Source organism: Danio rerio, chromosome 2 (genome assembly GCF_052040795.2).
Source record: "Danio rerio strain M-AB ecotype USA chromosome 2, GRCz13ab, whole genome shotgun sequence".
Classification (NCBI taxonomy): domain Eukaryota; kingdom Metazoa; phylum Chordata; class Actinopteri; order Cypriniformes; family Danionidae; genus Danio; species Danio rerio.
The window spans coordinates 1,611,271-1,631,888 of NC_141022.1; the positions used below are offsets into that span (position 1 = coordinate 1,611,271).

Genomic DNA, 20,618 nt, shown 5'->3' on the forward strand with positions numbered 1-20,618 from the left:
AAATTACCCATTAATTGTATTTTATTATCGTCTACCACCAACCCAACCCTCACAGTAATGTAAAAATTGTGATTATAGCAATAATTATTGATGAAATTACTCATTAATTGTATTTTATTATCGTCTACCACCAACCTAACCCTCACAGTAATGTAAAAACTGTGATTATAGCAATAATTATTGATGAAATTACCCATTAATTATATTTTATTATCGTCTACCACCAACCCAACCCTCACATTAATGTAAAAACTGTGATTATAGCAATAATTATTGATGAAATTACTAATTAATTGTATTTTATTATCGTCTACCACCAACCCAACCCTCACATTAATGTAAAAACTGTGATTATAGCAATAATTATTGATGAAATTACTAATTATTTGTATTTTATTATCGTCTACCACCAACCCAACCCTCACAGTAATGTAAAAACTGTGATTATAGCAATAATTATTGATGAAATTACCCATTAATAGTATTTTATTATCATCTACCACCAACCTAACCCTCACATTAATGTAAAAACTGTGATTATAGCAATAATTATTGATGAAATTACCCATTAATTGTATTTTATTATCGTCTACCACCAACCCAACCCTCACATTAATGTAAAAACTGTCATTATAGCAATAATTAGGAAATTACTCATATATAGCCTTGTTTATATTCCCTCTTTATTCTCTTGAACTTAAAGAGGGGGTTTCATGACTGTTTTAGGACTCAAACAATGACTACAATGTAAAGTAATTGACTTAGCAATATGCATATCTTTGTAAATTAAAGTTGTTTACTGTTTGTTCCGCAGGTTCTGCGTTACTTTGATTATGTTTTCACTGGAGTTTTCACATTTGAGATGATCATAAAGGTATTAATGCTTTGTCACTCAATTCCAAACATATATACACTTTGGCATATAAGTATAAAATGCTAACAAACGTATGCTGTTTGATGCAGATGATTGACCAGGGCCTCATTCTTCACGATGGGTCGTATTTTCGGGACATGTGGAACATTCTGGATTTTATCGTGGTGGTGGGAGCTCTGATTGCGTTTGCATTGACGTAAGTACTTTAATTACATCTGTCTACCTTATTATGTCAGATTTTGCGTTAATGCGTTTGTCAGCTTTAACCATACCTGGGGCTGGATCCAGACTTCAGATCTGGGGCCGGTTGCACTGACAGTATGCAAGTTGCAACGTAATATAATAGTAAATGTTATTAACTGTATTTGTATGAACGTTTGCTTGGCCCACATACCGCAGTGAATTACGGTACATGACTGAACCAAGTCTGGCTTTCATACAAGGGCCAAACATGGACCATTTACTGGGTTAAGTCTCTGTCACGTTCAGGTGAGGGGAAAAAGGGGCGAGGACCCAAGCGCAGAGTGAAGTAGAATTTATTTATATTAAAATAAAATAAAAGGCAAAAATAAACAACCCCGAGGGGGAAAACACTAACAAAACAAATAAACAAACAAACAAACTTGATTGGGCAGGCACGGCAAGGCAGGTAAAGATCGACGACGAACTGGCACAGAACAGAAAACATGAGGGGATTATAAGCAGTAGAAAATTAACACAAACAGGTGAACACAATAAACTGATAATGGGTTAACAAGGAGGGTGGGACTAGACAACAGACGGGAGAGCGCATGACACAGAGAGACAACACAAGTCATGCGCTCACATAAAACAGGACAAGAACATGCAGCCAATGAGAGAACTCATTAACCACATGTTCATGACAAGACAAGCACAACACTGAAGCACACGACAAAAGCACGTGACCACAATGTAAACACCGAGCCACATGCTTTGACAGACGCTAGACACGAGCACACGATAGATAAACACCTTACCGTGCGCTCACACATAAGCAACGCGCATGCTTCATCTCAGCGCCAACCAAAACTGAAACCAACTAGACGGAGGTGCCGAGAATAAAGCAGCGCGATGCTGACAGAACAAACACAAACACTAGTACAAGAGCGCGCGCGTCGGAGGAACGCAGAGCCCGCACAGCCGTATAAAGCGGGAGCGCGCACGCTCTGCGCACACCCACGAAGGCGCCCGCACCCATTGAGACACACATAGACAGAAACAGGACAAGACAGCTATCCAGGAAGCAAAGAATTCTGGCCCAGATTTGGCATAAATCTGGCACAGCAGGCATTCGTCTGGCGCTGGCATACAGCATGTGGGCCAAACATGACCCGGATTAGGCAGAGGTGGCACCGTATTTAAGGCGGCACACAATACTTGGGCCAGATATCAAATGTAGTATTTGGCCCAGATGCTAACAATGGATATGTGGGCCATGTTAGTTTGGCCTACTTTGACCCACATTCAAAATACATTTTTATTATTTTTGAATAAAGGAAAAAAAATCTACCCATCGGGTCAAATCGAGAAAAAGCACACCTATAGCGTACCTAAAAGACAAGGCTTTATGGGTTTATCGATTTCACTGCAGTCGTGACACATCAACATATCTGACCCAGTTCAGGCCCAGTTATGGGTTATTAAGTTGGCTGAGATTTGGCCCAGATATGGTCCATGTTTGGCCCTTGTCTGGAAGCCAGACTTGGTCCAGTCATATACCGTAATTCACTGCAGCATGTGGGCCAAGCAACAGCTGGTTGTGTGGGCCAGAGCTGGGCCAGAGAAATTTTGCTATGTGCCCTAGTAGCAAAGAATTCTGGCCCAGATTTGGCATAAAGCTGGCACAGCAGGCATTCATCCGGCACTGGCATACAGCATGTGGGCCAAACATGGCCCGGGTTTGGCAGAGGTGGCACTGTCTTTAAGGTGGCACACAAGATTTGGGCCAGATGAAAAACGTAGTATTTGGCCCAGATTTAAAAATTTGATAAGTGGGCCATGTGAGTTTGGCCAGTCTTGACCCACATTTAAAATACACTAAAATCATTTTTGAGTAAAGAAAAAAAATTCTACCAATCAGGTCACTTTGAGAAAAAGCGTGCCCATAGTGTGCCTAAAGCGCATCACTCCATGCGTTTATCAATTTCATTGCAATCGTGACACACCAACCTATCTGGCCCAGTTCAGGCCCAGTTATGAGTTATTAACTTGGCTGAGACTTGGCCCAGATATGGTCTGTGTTTGGCCCTCGTCTGGAAGCCAGATTTGGTCCAGTCATGTACCGTAATTCACTGCAGCATGTGGGCCAAGCAAAACCTGATTGTGTGGGCCAGAGCTGGGCCAGAGAAATTTTGCTATGTGGGTGGGTAGTGCCCGGGCTCTGCCACCAAAACAAGAATTTACAAGACCAGAGTGGCAGAACCCTGACAGTCTCAGCCAAGTTACCAACCCATAACTGGGCCTGAACTGGGCCAGATATGTTGGTGTGTCACAACTGCAAACCATTTTATAAAACCTGTGAAGCATTTGGCTTTATGGGCCGCATTCTTCTTGAAGCGACCTGATTGGTGGAATTTTTCTTTACTTCAATATATATATATTTTTTAAAGTAAATTAAATGTATTTTAAAAGTGGGTCAAGATAGGCCAAATGTACGTGCCAAATGTTTACTTTTTTAACATCTGGGCCAAATACTACATTTGATATGTGGCTTAGTCTAATCTGCTGCCCTAAAGTCGGTGCCACATCTGCCAAACCCGGGCCATGTTTGGCCCACATGCTATATGCCAGTGCCGAAACGAACGCCTGCTGTGCCAGCTTTATGCCAAATCTGGGCCAGAAAGGGGGGAAGGTTTTGTTTTTAGGTTTTATTGCAGTCTCTCACACGTTGGCAATGGAAAACAGCCCCTTTCCCAAATATACTGCATGCAAAAGGCTTATGATTGTTAGTGGATCTGAGCACAAGCCGGTGGCGACTCACTGCGCTAGTGGAGGTGGTGTGTTGTGAGAGCTGGCTATATATGTGATATATCAACACCCAAACTGCAGTCTATGGATTTCATATGCTTCCTTAATAGCAGGCCAAGCCCTGATCTATTTTTAAAGCCTCTTCCCGGCTGATTCAGAGCCAGCTATGAGCCCGTGGGCCGCATGTTGGACACCCCTCTTTAAGTTATATAAGTCCTGAATTGACGCTGGTTTGCATGCGAGATGTTTGCTAATATATTCTTTTATGGTTTACATTCAAACAAGTCACACAAGAAGAGTTACGTTCTAATGTTGAAGCAAATATACGGTTGAAACATGTAATATCTAAAATAGCTTGAGACTTTTGAAGGATAGTCGAGGGTGTCCTAATTTTAATAATCTATTATTGGGAAATCCTTGGAGAGAAGCACTAAAATCAGATATCAGAGATAACTCCTCAGGTATTCTCTCATGAACATGATCTTAAATCTGCAACACAGGCTTATCGTGAATATGTACCCCTGTATACATTTCTGGAGAGCACGAATTATGTAGCCAGAAGTGCATATGGCTGCATTTTGTCTGTAAAATGAATGCTACTGGGCGGTATGACGCCGCTAATGGCTTTTGTTTCTTTTCACGCTACCAGCTGACTGCTTACCTCTATATCAGGGGTGTCAAACGTACGGCCCGCGGGCTGCATCAGACCCGCAAACGAATTTAATGCGGCCTTTAATACAAGCCTTTTCTGCTAAAATGCATCCGACCGTAGTTTCTGAATCTCCTAAAATGTCCAGGATTCAGGTTTTACTTTCGCTTTCTAAAGTTGCAGTTATTTGTATGTGTTTCCGCATTACCATTATGCAGCTGACTGTGCGTGCACAGTCGCGAGAGAAACATTAAATGATTAATCATTTAATAAACGACTCGCATAAACTTTATACTTGGAGAGAACAAAATGACATCTATAATGGCTGCAAAATATTTATACACTATCAGAAATGGTTAATCAACTAATTTGCCTTATTTAAATAATCTACACTTTTTATTCTAGTAATTATTTTTTTTTAAATATTTTTATTTATTTTTTCTGATATTTAATTCTCATTCGCGGCATATTTTATTAATTTATTGATGTTATATGCTACATACTTTATACATATCTAAAATGTTATGTCAGATTAAATAAAAATCAAGTTAAAAATCACATTATTTTTTGTTTGTCGCATGTAGTTGACCATTTATGTGCTGAGGGAAAATGGGGTTTTTTAATCAGGCGACCACTGCAAGTATATTTCAAACCTGTGGGAAGCCCTGCACACTGAGGTGATCTCACAAGGAAATGTAACTATTTTTATGCAAATGTACCATTTTAAAAAGGAGGCGTGGCACCCAACCACACCCCTAACAACTAAAATAAACAAGTAAATACCAGAGTGAGAACATGGTAAAATCTAAAAACGTGGTAAAAATCAGGTGACTGCAAGGGCTTTTCTGGTTGTTGATTGCTTTTGAAAACACTATCGGTTGGGTTTAGGGAACAGGGTGGGTGATTGCTTGGTCAGTCAGTCGTCAGCGGCCTCTGGTGGATTTACATGAGAACATCAGGCTCAAATGGCACTCGGGAAAGAAATTTGAGATATAAAAAAGCGTACACAGCGCCCTCTGGTGGATTCACACAAAAAGCGTAGCTCCTGGGATGTATTTCGCGCTCTTCAGAAATGCATACAGGGGTACTTATCTATATTGAGCCGGGGTTGGAAATCTGGCTATTTTTAGACACTGAAACATATACGCTGGTAATAAGAGTTGTTATTGGCCATGGTGGACGGTAAGTACTCATGTTTGCTTCACTATAGTACTTAAGTGCATTTTTCAAATACTTTATCTGAGTATTACTATTTGAGGAACTTTTTCTTCACTGGACTCCAAAACAAAGCAAAATATTGTACTTGTACTTCATTACATTTTTGGAGTGAAGTAGATTTCAGTGTTATTTTGAGGGAAGGAAATCATCAGAGTTTAGTGTTTTTTTTATTTCGTCCAGCACTGCGTATTACTGCTCACTTCTGATATCCTGGACATTGCATAAAAAAAAATAGACATTTTAGTGTTGTTAAGGAAGAAGGTCAACTAAAGCTCATTCCAGGTTGACTTCATCGTGATGATTTACGAGAGATGTTGATGTGTTTTTTCTCTTTTAATGCTCCTCTGTCATTGTCTTGGATTGTATCTCTGTGGCTGCCAGGAATTTATTGGGGTAACAGCAGACGCTTCTCATTCGTCACATTGTCTGTCCATTTAATACCAATTCAGATGCCACCGATCATGCATTTGTGTGTGTGTGTGTGTTAATGTAGTGCCGTGAGATCCATGTGTGCAGATGCTAACATATTTTCTCTTCACTCATTGTCTCACTATTTCAGCCATGCATTCACTGCCAAAATGCTGTTCTTACTTCGAGTTTTCGTCTTGCTTCAATCCCAAAAAATACGTAAATCAAAAAGCATTTTCTAGACAAGTGAAACATATTGTTTTGTTTTAAAGGTGCTGTGTGTGAGTTTTTGACTCTTCTAAAGCATAGAAATGCCATCATTTGTTTGCAGATATTACATGCTCGGTGAACATTCTTGTTTATCTGAAAAAACATTGCTGAAGTCAGATAGTCTGCTTTCGTGCATTACATAAGGAACGTCTGTCTTAGTTTTGGTCGTTTAATCCGCCCCCTGGGCAGTTTATCCAATTATATTTCAGCACCCCGGGTTGCCTTGGTGGAAAACCGCAAATTTCATTCATTCAGTTACGAAGGCTCTCCGCGTCCGTGACTGAAATGTGACCTCCGGTGGACAGTAGCAGACTCCAAAATGAGACACAGATTCAGAGTTCCACATGAGGAGGTCATTATTTAGCAAATAAAATAAATAATACGAACGCAAACCTCAGGTGAGCAGGTTACAGTGTAACTCCGTGTCCTAACAACATGCTACATAAGTGAAGTTTATTTATAAACTAAATTTCGAGAGGAGCACGTGCTTATGATTGATAGCACCTGGTCCACATTAGCTAACACTGATTTACCAACTCCTTAAACACTATAAATAACCAGAGTATTTTACTTCAACCATCTTCGTCTTGAAGAATCCCCCCCTCCACCCCTACTCCTCCCATTTCCTTGTCAGGGCAGCACGGAGGCCTAGTGGTTAGCACTTCGGTCGGCATTTCTGTGCGGAGTTTGCATGTTCTCCTCGTGTTTGCGTGGGTTTTCACCGGGCTCGTCGGTTTCCTCCCACAGACCAAAAACATGTAACATAAGCAAATTGACAAATCTAAATTGACAGCACAGACACTTCACAGCATCAATCTACACTGCAAAAAATGCTTTTCTTACTTAGATTTTTTGTCTTGTTTCTAGTCCAAATATCTAAAAGTTCCTAAATCAAGATGAATTTTCTAAACAAGCAAAACATATTGCCTTGTTTTGAGAAATATTATGCCAATATTAAGTCAGTTTTTCCTTAAAACAAGCAAAATAATCTGCCAATGGGGTAAGCAAAATAATCTTACGTCAAAAGAAAAAACAAGATTAATTTGCTCACCCCATTGGCAGATTATTTTGCTTGTTTTAAGGAAAAACTGACTTAATATTGGCATATTATTTCTCAAATCAAGGCAATATGTTTTGCTTGTCTAAAAATGCTTCTTGATGTAAGAAATTTTAGATATTTAGACTAAAAATCTAAGCAAGAAAAGCATTTTTCAGCAGGGGAGTTCTCGAGACCTACCTGAACTCGGACTCCTTCTCGCCCTGCAACGGGAGGGAGCCCCAGGCTCGAGGATCTCACGAGTTCAGGGCTCTCTCCCAGGACAGCATGCCAAACAAGCTCCATAATCAGTTATCAGCTAAGGGCGAACTCTTGAATAAGATTAGCAGTGATGAGCACAGCCATTCAGAAGCACAGAATAGTGCACTCACTGCACTCCAGCACAATGCTGAGGTTTATAATCCAATGAATACATATGAAACCTCTTTAACATTAAATGTAGATGCTGAATCACTGATATGTGTTGGTTTGCACTTTTGAAGTTCAGTTTCAGACGCTTTCTTTTATTCTCCAGATCTGAGCTGAGCTATCTGCTGCTGCTTTCAAAAGCAAATAAAAAATAAGAGCTGTTTCTAACATATTAATTTCAGATGTTGGTTAGGACAAATCTCCTTTTAATATAGAAAAGATTCCTTCAATCGTGTGACGTTGCTTTTATTTAGAAAATCAGTCTTAAATCTGCCTTTTAGTCAGGCACACTCATGTCAATCTGGCAACCTGTGCTTGCATGTGCTCGTCAGAAAAGGAGCTGAGTGAAAATGTGCTTTAATCCAGGAGTGCAATACCTAATCATACTTACATACTGAACCTTTAAGGAATAAGTAAGTTTTTTATCTTAAAACAAGCTAAATAATCTACCAAACAGATTAAGAAAGATTCTTAACATGAAATAATTTTTCTTCCCCCATTGGCAGATTGTTGTTATTTGACACATTATTTATTAAAAAAAGACAAGATGTTGTGCTCGTCTAGAAAATGCTTCCTGATTTACACATTTTTAGATATTTGGACAAGAAACAAGACAAAAACTCTGAGTGAGAACGGCGTTTGATGCAGCGTAGATATTCTTAGGTTGTGCATTGTGTATTAGGGCTGTCAATTTAACTTTATTCAGTGTGTGTCAGTGTTTAAAAACAACAGCAATTAATCACGCCTCTTACCTACAATTAAAACATCACAGCAGCTTTAGCAATGCCTCAATGAGCAGATGACAGACCACATCAAACAAAGGGAAAGCCAAAGCAGATTTTAAAGCTTAAACATGCTTTTAAAATGACATTTTGTTCTTGTTTTTGATAGCATGCACATAATATGCATTCAACACGTACACACTACGCTGATACATCCTCGTCCAGTGACTGCGCTTTTTCTCTCCATTAGTTATAAGGAGGGCCAGACAGAATCTGTGGACATTTTTTTGGTATTTCTGAGCAGAATTTTGTAAAAACAGTCTGTCAATCTGCAGATTTATGCGGAGTGATTTTAGGAGTTTTATAACTAAAAACTTAATATAATAAATGAAAAATAATACATTTATGTATACAATGCAAATCCAATTAGATCCACTTATCTAGTAAACAAAGCAAGTCTCTTATGTAATAGATCTACTAAACAACTTTACAAACATTACTGTAAATAAATCATATGAACGTTTCTCATATTATTCAATAATATTACTGAAATTAATATAAAAACTGAATATGAATGTACACACATTTACACAAGTAAAGTAATTCCACACAGATTCCGTGTGGGCTTAGTAATGAGCAATGACAATGTGATTGCACTTTTTTTAAAGCAAGTTTGTTGGATATATTTTATTCTCATTACACATTGTCAACATTGTCATATGTTACGTATATGCACCCATAAGGACATAGTTAAAAAATGACATAGTTAAAAAAAAAAAACATTTAAAGCACATGTGTTAAAGTATACACTGAAAAAATATACTTCTAAAAATAGTACGAAATGTTCACAGTATGTCTGATAATATTTTTTCTTCTGGAGAAACTCTTATTTGTTTTATTTAGGCTAGAATAAAAGCAGTTCTTAATTAAAAAAAAACATTTTAAGGTCAATATTATTAGCCCTTTTAAGCTATTTATATTTTTTTCGATCAAAGCATCGTTACATAATAACCTGCCTAGTTAACCTAATTACCCTAGTGAAGCCTTTAAATGTCACTTTAAGCTGTATAGAAGTGTCTTGAAGAATATCTAGTCTAATATTATTTACTGTCATCATGGCAAAAGAAAATAAATCAGTTATTAGAGATGAGTTATTAAAATTATTATGATTAGAAATGTGTTGAAGAAATCTGCTCTCCGTTAAACAGAAGTTGGAGAAAAAAATAAACAGGGGGCGAATAATTCTGACTTCAACTGTATATAAAAAAACCTAATTCAAATATCAAGAAAACACATTTAAGAAATAGAGTAAATGTCCTATATAGACCATTATTTCTATATTTATTTTTTACTTTGTTACGACAGTAATTTTTATTTCAGATGAACATTTTTTACACTTATATAGTGAAGTTTTATATATAGTTATAAAGTGTATATATAAAAGAAAAAAGAGAAAAAAATAGAAAAAAGCACTATACGGACCATTATTTTATATATATATATATATAAATATATGTTATAAAAAGTGTAAAACATATAAATCTTAAAATTAAACACAAAGTTGTAATAAAGTAAAACTTGTCAAAAGTTTGGGGTAAGTTTTTGTCATCGAGGCGGCATTTATCAAATGTAAACTAATTGTTAAACATTTATTAATTTATTGTATGGAGTTTCAAATGAAATGATTACTCCAGTCATTATTGCTTTTATTACTATTACATTTTTGTATTAATAATAATAATAATAATAATAATAATAATAATGATGAATAATAATAATAAATAAAAAATAATAATAAAGAATAATAAAATAATAATAATAAATAAATAATAATAATAATAATAATAATTAATAATAATTAATAATAATAATAATAATAATAATAATGATAATAATAATAGTAATAATAATAATGATAAATAATAATAATAAATAAAAAAAAATTATAATAAAGAATAAAAAATAATAATAATAATAATAAAAATAATAATAATAATAATAAATAATAATAAAATAATAATAATAATAATGATAAATAATAATAATAATAAATAATAATAATAATAATAAATAATAATAATAATAAATAATAATAATAATAATAATAATAATAATAATAAAAGCAATTAATTTTAGAGTGATTTCTGAAGGATCATGTGACTGTGAAGACTGGAGTAATGAATCTGATAACTCATCATTAAAATCACTGGAATAATTTATTAAGTTAAGTGATAATTTACTTTTGAACAGTTATTTTATAGTGCAATAACCATACCTGCCAACACTGTTTTTTTTCGGCATTTCGAACCCATCCCCCGTTTTGTTCTGTCACCCCGTTCCTCAGCTTTTTGGTACAGTCTATAACACCCCCGGATCACCGACCTTGGTAGAATATCCGATCCCAACACCCCCCATTTTTACCCTTACGTAGTAAAGCAAAGTTTTTATATATAGTTATATATAAAGTATAGGTTTGCTTTGGACCGATCGAATAAAAATGACTAAATTAAAAAATGTTCCCAATTTTTCCATTATTTCACAGCATCTGTTTAGAAGCACGTTACTTTATTAGGAAAACATTTATATTTTAGTTTTAACAAGAGACTACACTGCATATCTGACTAAATCTAATCAGTTTGATTCATTACATATAAAAGTGCAATCAATTGACAGCCCTAAGAATCCTGTCATTGCGGGTGTTTATCTTTTTAATAATGTTCTCTTATTGTTTATATTTATAAATCAGTTGTATGATACATTTATTTGTTTGTTTGATCGCAGAAACAACAAAGGCCGAGACATTAAGACCATCAAGTCCTTGCGGGTTCTGCGGGTTCTCCGTCCCCTCAAGACCATCAAAAGACTCCCAAAGCTGAAGGTATTTCAAGAGCTCCAGTGTTTGTGTTTTCATGCAGTGCAGTCGTTTTCTGGCATGCCGGTTGCCATAGCGATGATATCAAGTCAGTCCGCGAGTGACTTTGCTCTGTGATGACTGAGATCTGAACGCTGACGGAAATAAACAAGCTTCTCTTTCTTAAAATGAGGGTAACACAAGAGTTTAAGCAAGAGCGTAGATGGACTTCTGGTATTGATGGGACCTAATTTAAACCTCAACCTCATTCTTTTCCACAATCATTGTGGAGGCAATTGAACATAATTGTTATTATTTGCACAGCCATGGATACTATTATGGTGGCCCTTTCTGTGCATTTACATTACTGAGAGTTGACAGAGCATTAAATTATTGGAGGTGATTAAATTATTGATGGGGACATTGCAGTAATCAGTGGATATTGGTGGGGACATGTCCCTTCGTGCTAATTCTACACCCTATTAACTCTCACTAATAACTGGTGTCTTATTATCTGCATGTTATTAAGATATTTAATAGTACTTATTCATTTTCCTTCGGCTTAGTCCCTTTATTATTCACTGGTCACCACAGTGGAATGAACCGCCAACTTATCCAGCACATGTTTTACGCCAACTTACCCAGTCGGGGCTCGAACGGCGACCTTCTTGCTGAGGTGATTGTGCTAACAACTGCGCCACCGCGCTGCCCTATTAGTACTTATGGTCCCACTTTATATTAAGTGGCCTTAACTACTATGTACTTCCATCAGAAAATAAATACAATGTACTTACTGTGTTTATAATGTATTTGAGAACACTTGTGGTGCTCTTGAGTTGGGATAGAGGTTTTGTTATGGGCAGGTTTGGTGGTATGGGTAGGTTTAAGGGTGGGTTAAGGTGTAAGGGATGGTCAACATTGTATTTACAAATGTAATTACAAAAGTTAATTACAGATGTAATTACATACTGGTATTTAATCAAGCATAAGTACACAGTAAATACATGTATTTACACAATAAGTACATTATAGTAAACTATTAATTCCTGTGTAAGTACATATTAGTTAAGGCCACTTAATATAAAGTGGGACCGTACTTATAAAGCACATTCTGCACAATCTTATTCAACATCCTTAATCAATACCTTAACCCAACTACTAACTTTATAACCATTAATAAGCAGAAAATGTGGAGTTTATTAAGGCAAACGTTAAATTTACCACATAAAATCAGACATATTTTTAATTTTAAGGTACAGTTCTTACTATTAATGAGTCATTAATTTAGACTTTTAGCTCAATAAACTCCTAAACTGCTGCTTATTAATAGTAGTAGTGATCAATCCAGAATATGTGCTTTATACACTCGCCGGCCACTTTATTAGGTACACATTACTAGTACCGTGTTGGACCCCTTTTGCCTTCAGAACTGCCTTAATCCTTCATTGCGTACATTCAACAAGCTACTGGAAATATTCCTCAGAGATTTTGCTCCATATTGACATGATAGCATCACACAGTTGCTGCAGATTTGTCGGCTGCACATCCATGATGCCAATCTCCCGTTCCACCACATCCCAAAGGTGCTCTATTGGATTGAGCTCTGGTGACTGTGGAGGCCATTTGAGTACGGTGAACTCATCGTCATGTTCACCAGTCTGAGATGATTGAGCTTTATGACATGCTGCGTTATCCTGCTGGAAGTAGCCATCAGAAGATGGAGACACTGTGCTCATAAAGGGATGGACATGGTCAGCAGCAATACTCAGGTAGGCTGTGGCGTTGATGCTCAATTGGTACCAATTTTGGGCCCAAAGTGTGCCATGAAATGTCTACATGGCTAAATGTCTACCATGTCTACATGCCTATATGCCTTAAGTTGCTGCCATTTGATTGGCTGATTATAAATTAGCGTTTACGAGACAGGTGTACCTAATAAAGTGGCCGGTGAGTGTAAGTATTCATATACAGAAAATATCATAATAATAGGTAGGTTAGACACTAGTTAATAGTGAGAACTGGTACTTAAACTAAAGTGCTACCCATTTGAAGAATAACTAATAGTTTTGGCATCACTGATACTTGATTAGAAGACTCGCACAGTATGATTTATTCAAGGATTTGTTTATGCATTTTGTAATTTGGCAAATTGGTAGCTAATTAATTTAAATTAGTGCAATCCCACTGATGCTTATATTTTGGGTGGGCCTTCAAATATTTGTACATTTAAATTCGTGTTTTCTGATGAGTCTGGGTTCATTGCATAAAGCAATTTGTTCACTTTAAACCCGTTGGCCTGTAATCATTAAGTAAATGAATTGTGCATGACACACAAATTAAGTTAAGTCAACTTGCGTTAAAAGGGACCTATTATGCTCTTTTTTACAAGATGTTAAATAAGTCAAATGTAAAATGAAATAGATATAAAATAAGTCTCTGATGTCTCTAGAGTGTGTAGTGAAGTTTCAGCTCAAAATACCACACTGATAATGTTTCATAACTCTTTGAAGCTGCCAAATTGTGCCATTTTGTGGCTGCGTCTCACTCAGGGCTGCTGTTTATGCTAATGAGGGAGAGATGGGCACTAGTGGGCGGGGCTTTCCCCCTCTGATGACACGTACAAAGGGAGAATGTCAATCAAAGTGTTTCTGCAGACTGATTACATCAAGTCTGATTATAAACAAATACAATTAATTCATGTTGACTATTAGAGGCTGGAGATATTCACACACTGCTGACACACAACTGGGGTTAAACCGCTTATAGAAGTGATTTCTGTATAATAGCCTCCCTTTAAGACCAATGGGTTTACTAACATTTTGTTTAAGTGAAGTAAGGAATGGCTTTGTGCAGTGTTGGAGCTGAAGTGCAGAGTGCGTGTGATCTGCATCTCCCATCAGTAATTCAATTACGGTTTAGTTAAACGGTCTAATGATGATTCTGATAATTCTGGCTGCGTATATGACTGCATATTGATTTAAAATGAAAAATGTCAAGTTCCGCGTGTTATATTTAGCCCCCTTTTAATTATTCACAGAGGGATTACTCATATTTGGACAGCAGATCGTCCTAATTAATTCATTTATTCATTGAATTGTGTGTGTGTGTGTGTGTGTGTGTGTGTGTGTTTTATGAGACTGTTTCAAGGAATATTTCTTCACTATAGAGTGTATAAAAGGGTCAAATACTAAAACTATAAACACAAAGACGGTGATGGACACCAGCTAAGGTGGAAAGTAGAATAAACAGACTTTTAGATCATTTTTGAAACACACATTGGGTTTTCATGTTTTATAGGGGGCTATCCATAATGATGTTTCTACTGTACACACTGGTTTCACTCACTGGCCACTTTATTAGGTACACCTTACTAGTACCGTGTTGAACATCTTTTGCCTTCAGAACTGCCTTAATCCCTCGTGGCGTAGATTCAACAAGCTACTGGAAATATTCCTCAGAGATTTTGCTCCATATTGTCATGATAGCATCACACAGTTGCTGCAGATTTGTCGGCTGCACATCCATGATGCCAATCTCCACCACATCCCAAAGCTGCTCTATTGGGTTGAGCTCTGGTGACTGTGGAGGCCATTTGAGTACAGTGAACTCATCGTCATGTTCACCAGTCTGAGATGATTGAGCTTTATGACATGCTGCGTTATCCTGCTGGAAGTAGCCATCAGAAGATGGAGACACTGTGCTCATAAAGGGATGGACATGGTCAGCAGCAATACTCAGGTAGGCTGTGGCGTTGATGCTCAATTGGTACTAATGGACCCAAAGAAAATCTCCCCCACACCATTACTCCACCACCACCAGCCTGAACCGCTGATACAAGGCAGGATGATCCATGCTTTCATGTTGTTGAGGCCAAATGACCCGACCATCTGACAGCAGAAATGGAGACTCATCAGAGCAGCAACGTTTCTCCAATCTTCTATTGTCCAGTTTTGGTGAGTCTGTGTGAATTGTAGCCTCAGTTTCCTGTTCTTAGCTGACAGGAGCAGCACCCGGTGTGCTCTTCTGCTGCTGTAGCCCATCCGCCTCAAGGTTGGACGTGTTGTGTGTTCAGAGATGCTCTTCTGCAGAGCTCGGTTGTAACGAGTGCTTATTTGAGTTACTGTTTTCTTTCTATCAGCTGGAACCAGTCTGGCCATTCTCCTCTGACCTCCGGCCTCATCAACAAGGCATTTGCGCCCACAGAACTGCCGCTCACTGGATATTTCCTGTTTGTCTGAACATTCTTTGTAAACCCTAGAGATGGTTGTGCGTGAAAATCCCAGTCGATCAGCAGTTTCTGAAATACTCAGAGCAGCCCGTCTGGCAGCAACAACCATGCCACGCTCAAAGTCTCTTAAATCCCCTTTCTTCCCCATTCTGATGCTCGCTTTGAACTGCAGCAGATCCTCTTGACCTTGTCTACATGCCTAAATGCACTAAGCTGCTGTTATGTGATTGGCTGACTAGAAATTTGCATTAACAAGCAGTTGGACAGGTGTACCTAATAAAGTGGCCGGTAAGATATACCCCTACAGTAATTACGCTTTCACATACATTCAAGAACACTTGATTCTGTGTGATGTTATGAGCCGTTTTCCTCATGGGGACCAAGAAGAAAAATGTTACTGGTATTGCTATACTTGTGGGGACATTCAGTGCCCAGATTGTGATGAAAACAAGGACCACGCACACAAATCAAATGTAACTCAGTGCCACCTTGGTCTTGCTTATATTGTGTAAATCTCTCCATTTGTTTGCGGTCTGAGTGGGCCGGCGGGCATGATAAATCAGCCAGATTGTTGGCAGCTCTTCCTCCAATTGTGACAGTGCCTGCTTTCAATATTTTTGCATTATACAGTCATTTAATAGGGTGCAATATTATGTGTGTGTACTTGTTTGGTGGTTTACAAAGATATTTTTTGTATAATGACATGAGTATGTCATAGTTATAGTTGTATTAAAGTGGTTTACGAGGACATGCTGGATGTTCTTGTAGTTCAAAGTGCTTAAAAATTTTACTTAAGGTCTTTTGATGTTCAACATTTGCCACAGGTTTCTGTTGGTGTTGGGTTTATAGGGATAATGGCCATATAATAAGCATTTCTTTTGTATAAAATGCATTGTGCCTATGAAGAGTCCCTGTAAAACACTAATACCAACATGTGTGTGTGCATACTTTGTATTCATTTTATTTTGGGGACCAAATGTCCCCTCAAGTATAGTTAAACCTGTACAATTTGACCTTGAAGAAAAATATATGGTCTCCACAAAGAAAATCAGACAGAAATAAGTATTTTGAAAATGTTAAAATTCTTGGAAGTTCCCATGAGATGTGTGTGTGTGTGTGCTGGTTTTAGTGGTTTACAAGGACAGTTTTTGGTATACTAACAGGGACATGGCCTTGGTATAATGTATTTTGGTGGTTTACAAGGACATGTATGATGTTCTTGTAATTCAAATTGCTTCAAAATCACTCTTAACAAGGTTTTTTGACATGCAATATCTGCCAGAGGTTTCATGTGAGGGTTGTGTTTATATATAATGGCCATATAATAAGTGGTGTTTAATTTATCAACATATTATGCCTATGAGAGTCCCTGTAAAGCACCAATACCAACATGTGTGTGTGTGTATGTTTGTGTGTCTACTTTGTATTCTTTACATTTCAGGGACCAAATGTCCCCACAAGTATAGTAATATCAGTAAATTTTGAACTTGTAGAGACATCTTTGGTCTCCATGAGGAAAACCTTTTATAAATCAGACAGAATTGAGTATTTTAAAAATATTAAAAGTTCTTGGAAGTTCCCAAAAGATGTGTGTGTGTTTGTGTGTACTGGTTATGGTGGTTTACAAGGCCAATTTTTGGTGTACTAACAGGGGCATGGCCTGGGTATAATGTATTATGGTGGTTTACAAGGACATGTCTGATGGCCTTGTAATTAAAAATGCTTTAAAATCACTTTGATGTGATATCTGACAGAGGTTTTTATGTGAGGGTCGTGTTTAGATGTAATGGCCATATAATAAGTGGTGTTTACTATATAAAATGCATTACGCCTATGGAGAGTCCCTGTAAACCACCAATACCAACACTTGGTTTACATTACAGTGATCAAATGTCCCCACAAGTATACTAAAACCAGTGCATTTTGACCTTGTAGAGACATTTTTGGTCTCCATGAGGAAAACCTTTCGTAAATCGGACAGAATTAAGTATTTTGAAAATGTTAACATTCTTGGAAGTTCCCATGAGATGTGTGTGTGTGTGTGTGTGTGCGTGTTTTAGTGGTTTACAAGGACAGTTTTTTGGTATACTAACAGGGACATGGCCTTGGTATAATGTATTTTGGTGGTTTACAAGGACATGTATGATGTTCTTGTAATTCAAATTGCTTCAAAATCACTCTTAACAAGGTTTTTTGACATGCAATATCTGCCAGAGGTTTCATGTGAGGGTTGTGTTTATATATAATGGCCATATAATAAGTGGTGTTTAATATATCAACATAATATGCCTATGAGAGTCCCTGTAAAGCACCAATACCAACATGTGTGTGTGTGTGTGTGTGTGTATGTTTGTGTGTCTACTTTGTATTCTTTACATTTCAGGGACCAAATGTCCCCACAAGTATAGTAATATCATTAAATTTTGAACTTGTAGAGACATCTTTGGTCTCCATGAGGAAAACCTTTTATAAATCAGACAGAATTGAGTATTTTAAAAATATTAAAAGTTCTTGGAAGTTCCCAAAAGATGTGTGTGTTTGTGTGTACTGGTTATGGTGGTTTACAAGGCCAGTTTTTGGTGTACTAACAGGGGCATGGCCTGGGTATAATGTATTATGGTGGTTTACAAGGACATGTCTGATGCTCTTGTAATTATAAATACTTTAAAATCACTCTTAACAAGGTCTTTTGACATGCGATATCTGCCAGAGGTTTTTATATGAGGGTCGTGTTAGATGTAATGGCCATATAATAAGGGGTTTTTACTATATAAACAGTTTTTTACTATATTACTATCCCTGTAAAACACCAATACCAACATGTGTGTGTGCATACTTTGTATGTATTATATTTTGGAGACCAAATGTCCCTACAAGTATAGTAAAACCAGTGCATTTTGACCTTGTAGAGACATTTTTGGTCTCCACAAGGAAAACCTTATGTAAATCAGACAGAATTAAGTATTTTGAAAATGTTAACATTCTTGGAAGTTCTTATGAGATGTGTGTGTGTGTGTGTGTGTACTGGTTTTAGTGGTTTACAAGGACAGTTTTTGGTAAACTAACAGGGGCATGGTATTTTGTTGGTTTACAAGGACATTGCATTACGCATGTGGAGAGTGCCTGTAAACCATCAATAGCAACACTTGGTTTACATTACAGTGATCAAATGTCCCCACAAGTATAGTAATACCAGTAATTTTTTTTTACATTTTTTTGGTCCCAATGAGCAAAGCTGCTTATAAATCAGAGAAAATGAAGTAATATGAAAATATAAAAAAGAAAATCTTCTCAAACTTCAAGATAAAAAGCAAGACAGTTTTTATTTTCTGCTTTTTAAATGGTCATGGGTCATTATTGAAGGTTTATTGAGCACTCACGTGCTTTTGTCTGCATTCGGTACTCTAAGTGCTGAACTGAAACTCATCTGCATTGCTGATTGAAGGCCTGTTGTGTGAGAGATGTGTGTTATTATTTCTTCTTCTTGTGTCCTGCAGGCAGTGTTTGATTGCGTGGTCACGTCTCTGAAGAACGTCTTCAACATCCTGATCGTCTACAAGCTCTTCATGTTCATCTTCGCAGTCATCGCAGTGCAGCTCTTCAAGGGGAAATTCTTCTACTGCACCGACGGCTCCATGGGCACGCAGAAAGAATGCCAGTAAGTCAAACATGTGTCTCCTTATCACATTCACACTGTTGTACAAGCCCAAATCTGAAAGGTTAAAGAGCACCTATTATACATTAAAAAGGTTCATGCTTTGGTTTTAAAGATCTCCAACAGGCTGATCTGCATGCAAGGTCAAAAAACACTTTCATTGTCTTATAATATGCCTTTATTTTTACATAATTATCCAAGCGACTCCTTAGCGTGAAGCTAATCTGCACTGATTGGACCGATGACAGTCTGTTGCGATTGGTCGACAGCGTTCAGCGTGAGACAGAGTGAAATGGTCACCACGGCTTATCAACAATACTGAAGTAGAGTGTTTGTGTGAGCATACCTGCCAACACTCCCGTTTATCTCGGGAGTCTCCCGTATTTCAGACCCATCTCCTGCCACCCTCCCGCTAATTATTATTTATTTTATTTATCCCGGAAAACTCCTGTAAAGTTCCTGTCAAGCTCTGACAAGCAAGTCCCATACATCAATAGTCTTTGATTTACCAAAATGATGAACCAAAATTGTAAGGAACACAATACCCAACCCTCATAGGAAAACCATGCCAGTGTGAAAAGCCCCTGTTAAATAGGATTTTTTTGGACAGTTTTGAATTATGAGGACATACAGAATACACATGTCCTCATAAACCACCTCGACATTTGTAATACCTAGATAATAACAGTGTCGTTATACAAAGAGTTTTGAATTATGAGCACACATGGAGCACTCATGTCCTCATAAACCACCTCAACATTTGGACTACCTATATAATAACAGTGTCATTATACAAAGAGTTTTGAATTATGAGGACACATGGAGCACTCAAGTCCTCATAAACCACCTCAACATTTGGACTGCCTATATAATACCAGTGTCATTATATAAACAGTTTTGAATTATGAGGACACATGGAGCACTCATGTCCTCATAAACCACCTCGACATTGGACTACCTAGATAATAACAGTGTCATTATACAGTTTTGAATTATGAAGACATACAAAACATCCACGTCCTCATAAACCACTTCAACATTTGAAATACCTAGATAATACCAGTGTCATTATACAAACAGTTTTGAATTATGAGGACATACAGAACACCCACGTCCTAATAAACCACCTCGACATTTGTAATACCTAGATAATACAGTGTCATTATACAGTTTTGAATTATGAGGACATACAGAACACACACGTCCTTATAAACCACCTCGACATTTGAAATACCTAGATAATACCAGTGTCATTATACAAACAGTTTTGAATTATGAGGACACATGGAT

General features: G+C 37.3%; 1 protein-coding gene across 4 annotated transcripts in view; it reads left to right on the forward strand.

Annotated features, from left to right (window-relative positions):
* cacna1eb (calcium voltage-gated channel subunit alpha1 Eb) overlaps positions 1 to 20,618 on the forward strand; it is a 119,266-nt gene that overhangs the window by 64,047 nt on the left and 34,601 nt on the right. For all 4 annotated transcript variants that reach the window (XM_087240213.1, XM_087240216.1, XM_087240215.1 and 1 more), the window contains 4 exons: positions 815 to 874; positions 964 to 1,070; positions 11,376 to 11,472; positions 19,171 to 19,331. In XM_087240213.1, coding sequence (XP_087096339.1) covers positions 815 to 874; positions 964 to 1,070; positions 11,376 to 11,472; positions 19,171 to 19,331 — 425 coding nt within the window. The remainder of the gene's footprint in view (positions 1 to 814; positions 875 to 963; positions 1,071 to 11,375; positions 11,473 to 19,170; positions 19,332 to 20,618) is intronic.